At 40.8% G+C, this 12,000-nt stretch overlaps 1 protein-coding gene across 3 annotated transcripts in view; it reads right to left on the bottom strand.

Annotated features, from left to right (window-relative positions):
- The window catches only part of LOC144768698 (zinc-binding protein A33-like), a 200,108-nt gene extending 188,365 nt beyond the window's left edge, over positions 1-11,743 (bottom strand). For 2 of the 3 annotated variants that reach the window (XM_078652559.1, XM_078652560.1), the window contains exon 1: positions 10,844-11,741. In XM_078652559.1, the coding sequence (XP_078508685.1) occupies positions 10,844-11,596 (753 nt within the window). In that variant the 5' untranslated portion in view covers positions 11,597-11,741. Of the gene's footprint in view, positions 1-10,843 lie in introns of all 3 variants that reach the window. The other variant, XM_078652561.1, reaches the window with a different exon arrangement.
- Positions 11,744-12,000: the final 257 nt, after the last annotated feature.

Below are 12,000 nucleotides of genomic sequence, written 5' to 3'. Positions count from 1 at the left end.
TGGTCAAGCATTCTTCGTAGGTTGCCTAAGACCTCCACTCTTTACACCTGCGCATTAATCCCATCCTCTGCAAAAGCCAAAACAAAAACGGAGCTTTCCTGGGAGACTGACCTAGATACACATTGGCCCATATCTGTTTGGGATAAGAGTTGGACGAAAATTAGAAGTCTTCCAGAGCAGCTAGCGCTACACAAACTTTTTATTTATTACAGACTACTGTTACCAGTTTCCTTGCATAGAATACATTCTGACATTCCTGATGTTTGTTGGTCATACTCATTTCCACAGGCAGATCTTCAAGACTTACTTTTTTCGTGTCCACAAGTTTTGCATTTTTGGAAACAAGTCTGGACACAAATTAATACTATTTTTGGTGCGAACATTCACCTTTCATTTGCAAATATTTTTCTGGATAGTCTCTCCACTAGCTGGACTAAAATGAATACACAAACAATTTATTGACCTAATATTAGCTGCAGCTTTACAGCAGATAACAAAAAACTGGAATGATGCTTCCAAACTCTCATTTAGCTTGGTGGCATTCTGAATGTCACAATGACAGACTCGATGCGACCTTTGTATTTTCCATGTCTCTTGAAGAAAAGAAAAAAAACACGATTACATTTATGGTCTCCTATCACACAAGGTTTGGATAATTACGCTAAAAGATATTTTGCTCCAGTACCATGTATTCAAGAAGTTGCTCAACCGACTTGAATTTTCTGTTTGTGATCATTCTTATATTTTATTCCATTTATTCTTGTTATAGTTGCATACACAATTTTGAGCCTGTTTCTATCCTTTTATTCCTGCCATACATTTTCTTTTCTTGTGTGATTACCTGCCTATATGCTATTAATGATACCTTTCGGAATGTATTTTGATGTTCTATCACTTGATACGTTGATGTTCTCTTTTGGCATATATAATTAATAAACTTATCTTTTGAAAGTTAAAAAGTTGTGCTTCACTTTAGATCAGTGATCCCTGAGCACTCTTACTTTCCAGCCATCCATAGATTAAAGATATCAGTCTCTTAAATTCTTCCTTTAATTTTCATCCATTCTAGTCAACACGTGTTTCACAATAACTGAGTTAATTAGGGGTAGAAAACTATATGAAATGACAGTAATTAACATGGCATAAGTTTCCAAGCACCAAAAGATATCTGCAAAATTAAAGAAAAATCGTGTTTACAAACCCTCCACTCAAACGCAATAAATATGACCCTCGACATTACTGGTAGAAGTTCCACATGTTTCAAAACCATATGTGTTTCAAACACATTCATGGCCACTGTAGTGTACGGTAACACTGACATGAATTAAAAAGCTCTACCTACATCTACGGAAGCGTCACCTAAGTTTCAAAGCCAAAGTGAAAAATCGCAGTAGAATATTCAGTGTCCAAACAAACATGCTCTCAAAACCAAACAAACATGCAACCAAGACGGATCAAAGTGAGGTGACCACACAAACAATTTAGAATAATCACTGCCATTGTATAATGCTCGCCTGTTCTTAAAACTTCTAACGCAAATCAAAGGTAACAGTGCAATCACTGTGTTTAATCATGATACCTGAAATGTCTGGCTCTATCAGGGTATCTGGTAAATATGTCCAAAACCAAAATAATGTGTCGGATTGTAGAAGGGTGGAGTGATAGGGTCAGCTCGGAGATCAAATACTTAGGGATTACGATTGTTAATGCGGTGGACGAAATTCCTTTGCAATTTAAAAAGGGTAGCCAGGGAAGTTGATATTTTGCTCGCTAGGTGGAAGAACTTGCCCCTAACAATTTATGGACGTGGTAACTTGGTAAAAGTGACAATCCTCCCCAAGTGAACATCTCTAAGTTTCTCCCTTACCTTCCAGAGGTCAATTATAGATAAAATACAGGGGTAAATAGTAATTTGGATTTGGGCCTCAAGAGGGGCCAGATTGGCTTGGAAAAATCTTAAACGTAAGCTGGTCAAGGGTAGGATCTATACCTGTACTCTATGGCATTCAAGTTTAAAAATATCCAAATGCTGTTGGGAAAGCCCGATAATTCTACCTGGAGTAAGGTACTAGGAGAGATGACTGGGGAGGCGGCTTTCGATTGGTTTCTATGTGTTTGGTGCACCCAAGTATTTTAAAAAGGTGCAATTGAATGTTCTGAATTCTCCACTCTGGTAAAGGATATGAAAACTGGTGTGTGTAGGTTACTATTCTCATTTTTCACCAATATGGGATTCCCCAGGTACTACAGCCTATATGAAGGACCAGCTGAGCCTCCCACTACACTGTACCAGGATTGTTACCGAGGGAGATTTGATGGTAATGCAAGGGTTGTTACCCTGGAAAGCACTCCGAGCAAAAGTGGGGGACAGGTTATCTAGGTTTAAGTATGTCCAACTGTCCTCCTGGTTTTTGGCCTTGAAGGTGGAGATCGAGGGAAATTAGGAATTAGAGTCCCCTCTCCAAAACATTCGATCTAAAAAGAAGGTCGCTCTTTGGTATTGGAGACTCCTGGAAGCGGACTATAAAAATAAAAAAAACCTGGATCAGCACATACGGTATGGGGAGACATCTTCCAAGAGTCAGACATTCAGTCAATCTGGTGTGACTCTGAAATTACTATATTCAGTAGTCAAATCAGCGTCTAAATCACGTTTTCACTATTAATAGACTATATTGGACACATTCAAAAATTGCTACATTCGCCCCTTCACCCACCCCAAGGTGCAGAAAGTGTGGGTTTCTAAAGGCCAATAACGATCTTTTTTTTACAGTGGGTACGGATTTGTTAACACGTTCTTTGAGTAAGGAGCAGTGAGGCCTTTTGTTCTAGTTGATGCTTATTGCAGGGAGGGAAATCTAAAAGAAGTGGGCAGATCCATTGCCCCGGGAACTTGCAGAGTGGATTAAAATGTTTACCTGGGTTGCTTGCTCCAGGTGGAGTGGGCTTTAGGGAAAGATCTGGCCTGAATGAGTACCATGTAACAGTAGGTAACAGCTGCTGCTGCATCTGAAGTGTGTTAGTGGAACAACAAGACAACAATGTTCTTTTCGCTCTCCATTCATAAAGAAGCCTGGCTGCTCACTACGTGTACTTGCAATGTGTTCAGACACGAGCAAACGTGTTGACTGGATAACAAAGGATATTGTTTTTATAGCGTTTCCATCAATAAAAAGCTGTTTGACAATACGAACGCTGATGGCTAGCCCTTTTACCCAATTCATAAAGCTAGCTGAACCACAGCTTCCAATGCTGAAAGAGGCCAGTTGTAGTGTGTGTGCATTTTGTGTTGGTTGTATGATGGCGCAGGGCGGGTGCTACTGTCACAAGATTAAGTGTACCCTCTACCCTAGGCCTCCCCACACCATCCCTGAGGCGCACAGGGAGGGCCCCCCTCCAGTAAGCCCAATTGCAAACAGACATTGCTTTAATGGGATCGGCAGGGGTACACGAGGTAGGTTTGGTGGTGTATTGCACTGATGCGGGGCCCCATACTGGTGGGCTGCGAGCGAGGCACTGGGCAGCTGCCTATATTGTCCATGCCTAAGGACGGCCCTGAGGGCAATAGCTTGTCAGGCCGCTGTCTTTAAGTGAGATGTCAAAATAGTTCTTGGTTTCCTCAGAGTTATACAAATATGGTCAACTACCTGGTATATTTTGCTCTGAAAGATGACAACCCTAGCTAGTTGACAGGGCAAACTTTCAAAACCTGGCGGGCTACCGTTCACCGAGAGTAAAGGCCCCTATGGCCACGTTAAAGGGAAGCCTCCTGCAGTGTGGAAGTGGTTTCAACGTTTTAACCAGGGTGGATTTTCCTTTCCGGCCCTGCTTGGTGAATCAGCTGCAGGATCTAAAAACCTTCATGTATGCACAAAAAAGTAATATGCCAATGCTACCCAGAGAGAGTGTAGTTAATTATCAATGGAAAACCCTGGCTGCACTAATCACTTAAATTTAGTCTACACATTAGTAATACTGCACCAATAGCCCATATAAATAAATATTTTTTACTTTCGTTTTTCAATGAAGCAAAATTAAAAACAAATAGTTTTCTATAACAAAGCATGTGTATTTGTAAAAAGCGCACGTTCGCGGAGAAGGGTATCTTGGCGCTGAATAACCGATGTTTATAATTGCCGCTTAATAGTACTCATTTTATAGACTTCAGAAGCATGAAAGGCCGCCACGGCCAAATTTCAACCTGCGATTATGACGACAAACAGGCTCCTCGGTGGACGCACTAGTCCTATTTGCCACCAGACCCGACATACTATCTATAATGGAGGCTTAAGCAGAAATCTCCACTGATAAACAGATTAAGAACCTACCAAAAATTGCATGGATAAATAAAACTACAAATAGATTGAATACCAAATTTTTCTACAATAGCTAAACTCATCCAGATTCTCTCCCCATTAGTGGGCATAATCAGGCACCATATTAATATGAGTAGGTATACTAGGAGTAGTATTTTCCGACACTAATAACCACTTCTCGTACCACACCCATAAGGTAATACAACAACCATACTGTTATGTTGTGCTGTTTACCATGCATGTCTCCCCTCTAGGTTCTGGTCTCGCTTTCCAGGACTCTGCTTAGAATAGGAATGCTTCTCTGTTCTTAGACTAGGAATGTGTTTAGTGTTCCAGGTCAGTTACGACCTGAAGCTGTTTGTGGATGAGGCTATTAAACAGGACTCTTCAACCTTTCTCCGTTTCCTGATTACTTTATTTGTGGAAACACCACATTAATAAGGGCGACGATCCTACCTCTCAAAGGCCTCAACACACAGCTGTCTCCATTTCGAACATCCTCCCCAGCGGCAGTATAACAGAAAGGAAGCGTAGCCTTCCCAGCAGCAGATCCGACGAAAGGAAAAGAAAGAAAACTCCTTGGCGGTGAGGAGCAAGGTGGGAGGCTAATTAAAATAAAAGGGGACTTTAAAAAAAAAAAAAAAGAAGAAAACAAACAGCGCACTTTGATGTAAAGCTTAAGCCGTTAGAAGTGCTCGCGTGTCATTGCGCGATCCGGTTAGCAGTGCGTTCCAGGGAAAGGCTGTGTGCGTTTCAATGACACGCCACGCTAACGTGAAAAGGAAGCCTCTATGCGTTTCAAGCCGTGCGTTCCAATGATCAACCACGCACAAGCTAATGAAACGCGAACAAAGGCTGTTCAAGCGCGTCATTAATCTAAAAGAACGAAGGAAGTGAAGACGTTCTTTTAGTAAGATTAGAACGTGGCATTGTTGTTAAATCGTGTTCTCAAATAAAAAAAAATATATATATATTCTTTTAAGATTGGAATGTAGCATTGTTAACAGCAACAAGCAAAAAGTGTGATCTCACAAGTCTGACTCCATTATTGCTGGAACAAAGACTGGTAAAAAGGTGAAATAAAGAGAAAAGAAGTTAACACTTCATTATTTTATTTATAAGAAGAAAAAAGAGTGAATAATAAAAAATAAAAAAATAAAAAGAAAGGAAAGAAGATGCAAAATGTAACCCAACCTGCATTCTTTTTAATAAGTCCAGGTGAGCCAAATGTGAAATGGCAGAAATGGAAAAAGATATTTGCAAATTATGCGAGGGTTTGCGGCACAAACCCAAGTGCTGAAAGGAAACATTCTTTATTATTACACTGTTTAGGAGGAGAAGGCCAAGATGTATTGGAACACTTGCCAGAACTCACTGCGGCGGAACAGAGAAACTTAAATGAATACGAAGTAGCTATTGAACAATTAGACCGTCATTACCTCCCAAGGTTGAGCACAATAATGGAGATACCATTTTGGTCTAAGAGGTCAAAAGAGGGATGAGTCTGTAGAAGACTATGTATCAGCATTAAGAAAGTTGGCCTCTTCGTGTAAATTTGGACAAACATTAGAGGAAAGAATAAGAGACCAATTTGTTTTGAAGTGTGCTCATGATAGCATTCGAAAGGAACTATGGCTAAAGGATGAACCACCCTTAGAGGAAGTGCTTGTAATAGCAAAACAAGTAGAACACATGACCAAATGTGTAGATGAACTGAAAGGTGAAAAAGAGAAGATGGTGGAACCGGAAAAGAAGACAGAATCAAAAGTGGAAGAAGTTGTTTGTCAAGTTCAAAAAGAAGATAAAGTAGACAGTGGAAAAAATGACAATGTGATGAACAGATTCAATCCGAATTTTAATATGCCTAACAGATTTTCTTGTTACAGATGTGGCAACTCTGGGCATCTAGCTAATTCACCAAACTGTCCCGCATTGAAATCTATTTGTAATGATTGTGGGAGAAGAAGTCATTTTTCAAAATGTTGTAGAACGAAAGGTAATAAAAGGGATAATACTTACAAGAAATGGACACAACCACAGGTGAAAACGGTAACTTTTCAAATTAGTACAGGGCCATTAGAACATCCAACACATTTAGTTAAGGTGGATGATGCCATGGTTGAATTTAAATTTGATTCATGTTCTCAAATCACCATGATCGATGAGGAGTTAATGCACAAAACCTTTGGAAAAAATGTAAAGTTGTTCAAGAGTGACATCTTACCCTTAGGTTATGGCAGTAAACCCATTAAGATTTTAGGGTATTTTATGGCCACTATGGAATTGGGATGCAGAATCATTCCAGGGAAAATTTACGTTACTAATTTTGGTGATGCCCTAATTAGTTGGAGAGACCAACGTGACCTTGGAGTTACACTTGATCCAAATGCCACACCTCAGGTGAGAATTCTTGAAGTTGAAAACCTATCCGACATGTTTGCAGAAAAGTTTCCCTCTGTGTTTAAGGATAAGTTGGGATGTTTAATTGGCTACAAGCATTGTATAAAGCTTAAAAAAAATGCTATTCCCATAGTAGCGAAGGTTAGAAGGATTCCACTTGCAGAACAAGTGAAGGTTCAAGAAGAGATTGAGAAATTAATTAAAAATAACATAATAGAACCTGTAGAGGCCACTGAATGGTTGGCTCCAATTGTAGTAGCAAAGAAGCCAACTGGAGAGATTCGTTTATGTATTGATTTAAGAGCGTTAAATAAGGAGGTGGTGGTAGACAGATTCCCATTACCCAATATAGATGAGATTGTAGGCACATTAGAGGGAGCGAGATACTTTACCACTCTGGATTTGGCATCTGCCTACCACCAAGTCGAATTAGATGTCTCTTGTCAAGACACAACTGCATTTATAACACCAATGGGTACTTTTAGGTTCAAAAGAATGCCTTTTGGATTAATATCAGCTGCCTCGGTATTTCAGAGAATCATGACTCACATACTTAAAGGTCTTCGAGGGGTAAAATGTTACCAAGATGATGATCTAATATATGGGTCAGACTTACAAGAACACAATGAACGGGTGTGTGATGTGTTGAGAAGACTGTCTGACTCAGGTCTGTCCCTCAAAAAGGAAAAATGTAAATTTGGCTTGGAAGAGGTAAATTACCTAGGTCATTGTATTAAGAGTGAAGGGGTTTTTCCTAAATCTGATCTAGTTACTTCCATCAATAATATGGCAGAGCCTGTTAATAGAGAGGAATTGTTATCCTTTCTCGGGATGGTAGAATTTTATGGGAAATTTATCATTCATTTTGCGGACAAGACAAAGAACATGAGGAGACTCACTGGGAAAAGTGTCACATTTGACTGGTCTGATGAGTGCAAGAAGGAATTTCAGGGTATAAAAGAGGAATTAAAGAAAGCTCCATGCTTACAAGCATTTGTTCCTGGGTTACCTACATTCATATTCACTGATGCGAGTGATAAGGGATTAGGAGCAGTTTTGGTCCAAAATAAACATGACCAGGATTCTTTAATTGCATGTGCATCCAGGTGTCTTCGTGGTCCTGAGTTAAACTATTCCGTAATTGAAAAGGAATCATTGGCTATATATTGGGCACTAAAAAAACTCAAAAATTTAGTTTGGGGGACTAGATTTATTGTCAAATCTGATCATAAGCCACTAAAAGAAGTTTTTTGCAAAAAGGGATTAGATTCTATCTCTTCTCAGATTAGAAGGTGGATCATATCCTTGCAGGAATTTGACTTTGAAGTGCAATATTTACCTGGTGTGTCAAACAAGGCTGCTGATTGTTTTTCTAGGTTGGTGAAAGATGATGATGTTGGTTGTGAAGATGACTATGTTGATGAGAATGACTATCTCAATGTTTGTGAGGTTACGGAGGGTGTAGTAAGTAAGGAAGAGTGGAAAGAGGAATTGTTAAAGGATGAGGAGTTGGTTAGGGTAATGACTATTAAAAGGTAATAAGCGTCTGGATAAACCTTGGTCCTTGGTTTCGCAGGAGCTATCCATTTCAGATGACTTGCTAACTCGTGGTTTGAGGCTTATCCCTCCTTTCTCTTTAAGAAAAAAGTTGTTGTTACATGCACACTCTGGACATTTGGGCATAGTAAAGACCAAAGAGATGATTCGTACCCAGTTTTGGTGGCCAGGAATGGACTTAGAAATAGAACGCATGGTAAGAGACTGTGTTGAATGCTGTGCAAGTGACAAAATCCTAAAAGTCAGGCAAATGCCTATGGTATGTAGGGAATTACCAAGTCATCCTTGGGATGAATTAGCTATTGACATTTTAGGGCCCCTCACCGGAGTTTCTGACACACCTTACCTGATAGTTTTAATTGATTTGTATTCACGGTGGATAGAGGTACGCGCAGTTAGTGAGATTACGTCAAGTTCAGTCATTAAATTTTTATCTGATATATTTTTGAGAGAGTTTTCCAAATAGCATATTATCAGATAACGGTCCACAGTTCTGTTCTAGCTTGTTTGAAGAATATCTTAAAAAATGTGGGATGTCACACAAGCGAACATCACTATACCACCCTGAAACAAATGGTGCTGTTGAGAGGGTCAACCGTACCTTGAAGGAAAGTATTCAGCTCGCAAGAGCTAGTGGTTTAAATTGGAAAGATTCACTAAGAGAAAGAATTGATGCTTATCGTTGTTCCCCTCACTCAACTACTGGCAAATCCCCTTTTGAGCTATTCAGGGGTAGAATTCCGAACACTATGTGGTGTCCAGGTTGGATGAATCTAAAAAAAGGGTTTGTGGACAATCGTGCTGGTGCTTGGAGGGAGAGAGAGATAAAAAAACAAACTTGTAGGAAAGCGTATTTTGACAAAGTTAAAGGTGTTAAATTTCATGATGTAAAAGTGGGTGACTTTGTTAAAATAAAGGCACCTGTGGGGAGAAGGTCTTGGTCAAAGTATACTAATATCAGACCCGTCAGTAAAGTTTTTGGTAATGCTATCAAAACACAAGATGGGAGGATTTGGAACAAAAGTCGAGTTGTGGTTGTTAAATCGAAAAACATTACTCAGGCTGACTGTGATACCAACTCTAATCTTTTTGGTATAAACAACCCATCTCACTCTGGTGCCAACTCTTCACGTAATACTCGGGTGAGAAGTCAAAGATTACGCAGTGCTCCAATGTACATGAAAGATTATGTGTAAGCAATGTTCATTTTTCTTCTTAATTGCTTTCTCCTTTTATCTCCCTGTTATGTTTATTCTTCATCTCATTATTTATTGTAAAGAAGGGAGATATGTTATGTTGTGCTGTTTACCATGCATGTCTCCCCTCTAGGTTCTGGTCTCGCTTTCCAGGACTCTGCTTAGAATAGGAATGCTTCTCTGTTCTTAGAATAGGAATGTGTTTAGTGTTCCAGGTCAGTTACGACCTGAAGCTGTTTGTGGATGAGGCTATTAAACCGGACTCTTCAACCTTTCTCCGTTTCCTGATTACTTTATTTGTGGAAACACCACACATACATCCAGGCCTACCTGTACTTCATCGCTCCCCGACCTATGCAGTCCAGAGCAAATTTAGTATTAGACAAGAAGAGCAAAAGTGGACTGGACTTGGTGACACGAGTGGTCCCAGGCCCTCTTGGGTTCTCTTCGCTTTTCAAACAAGAATTTCTACATGCTCGATAAAACTGCTGAATGAAGGTCATTTACTGCACCTCCCACTTCACTCGATGAAAATACACAAGAAGCAGAATACTGCGGAAAAATCGGGAGCAAAATAGTCAAATTGGCTAGCTGCAGAAGAGTGGAACAGACTAAACGGCAGAACACAATAAACTGGATGAAAAATAAACTATTAAAAATGTAAATTTGGCAAGAAAAAAAGTAGTAAAATAACGTACAAGTTGAGTGATGAAGTGACAAAACGCACAACAAAAGAGTAAGCGTTACAAGTGTTACAGAAAACAGACTAAATGAAAAGAAAAATCAGCAGGAAAAAGGGGAAGAAAACGGTAGAATTTGCAAACAAAAGGGCCAGAGCTTGAAAAGCAAGAAAAATAATAAAAATGACCAACGCTGAAAGGAAAACAGCGAAAAATAAACAATCTGGTCTCATAGGTTAAAAAGGAGGGCGTGCTCTCCCTCTTGCAGGAACCTGAGTGCAATCTGCACGTCAATAGTTCTAATTTATGCAAGACAGTTGGTGATTTAGTTGATATACAGGCTGCAGAGTTCTGCCCGTAGGTCGCAGGCTCTCATTTACAGAAAACCTTAAAGCAGTGCACATACTGGAGATGGACATTCGTGCTAAACATCACAGGCCACACTGTCTTAGTGAGGTCGCTAGCTCCCTACTAGAAGGAAAAAGCTATGGTAAAAAAACAATTCAAGCATTTACTCGTAAAAATACATTAAAGTCGAACCCAAATGCCTCAACTTACAAATCAATGTAAAGTCTCGATTTCTATTCCACATAAGGCCCACAAACCAATCCCTCTATCAATCGTGCCTCCCGCCTGGTTAGTGACCGATTCCCGCGCATCCCGTACCTCGTCCCTTCTTAATGGGGAAACTCACCCTTGGTGGTGAAGGGATGGCTCTCCGAGTCGCTGGAGAGAGTTGAGATCTTTTTGCAGGCGATGGTGAACATTTTGGAGAAAGCCGTTGGGATTTTGGAGAAATTGGGCACTTTCGAGAAAGTTGCTGGGATCTTCTGGAAGGTGTAGGGGGGTAGCTAGAAGCGAGCGGCTGGGGTCTTGCGGAAGGCGGAGGAGTGGACTTTCGAGTGAGAGCTTGGGGTTTTGGAGAGGGGGCTTGGGGTTTTGGAGAACGGCACTGTGGAGAGAGGGCGTGAAACTTTGGAGAACGGCACTGTGGAGACTGGGGTAGGGATTTTGGAGAACGGCACTGTAGAGAAACGGTTTTGGATTTTGGAAAAAGCCACTGTAGAGAGAGAGTTTGGGATTTTGGAGAAGGGCACTGTGGAGAGAGGGCGTGAAACTTTGGAGAACGGCACTGTAGCGAGGGGGCTTGGGATTTTGGAGAAGGGCACCGTAGCGAGGGGGCTTGGGATTTTGGAGAAGGGCACCGTAGAAAGGTTTGTTGGGATATTTTGGAAGGAAGGGACTTTGGAGAGAGTTGCTGGCATCTCCTTGAACTTGAAGGAAGGCATTTAGGGGGGCACTTGGAAGGCGGAGGGGAACACTTAGCAGTGAGTTGTTGGGGTGTCATGGAGAAGGACACGTTACGTTTAAGCGGAAGTAACTGCACTCCATTGGAAGGTGGAGGTGGGCACCGTAGAGAGGGGCTTCGTTGTATATTGGAAGGCATGAGCGGTCCTTAAGAGAGGAATCCGAGTTTGTATAATTTCCCCGGAGAACACTGCTGTGGGCGCTTCCTTTACGAGGCGCCGGGACGCAATCTGTTCTTGTTCTAGAATAAACTACTGGCGCAAGCGGGACCCCTACTACACTCGAGTTTGTCTCTACGAATCAGTTTGGCGGTTCTGCTCTTTTGCCCCCAATTTAAAACATCACGTGAAGAGAAACACATTGCAGGTGTGGCTTGAAAACACGCCCAACTGACTGTCAAAATAAAGAGATATGACGCCCGACTAGCTGCGATAAAAAGCCCAATGTGGGTACCGTAACTGTAATGATGCCGTCACTACAGTAACGACGCTGATTAGACATTTAATTATTTTAATTATACACTCCAAGGAAAACATAGATTAA

Source organism: Lissotriton helveticus, chromosome 7 (genome assembly GCF_964261635.1).
Source record: "Lissotriton helveticus chromosome 7, aLisHel1.1, whole genome shotgun sequence".
Taxonomy (NCBI): domain Eukaryota; kingdom Metazoa; phylum Chordata; class Amphibia; order Caudata; family Salamandridae; genus Lissotriton; species Lissotriton helveticus.
This window is presented reverse-complemented; position numbering and strand designations above follow the sequence as displayed.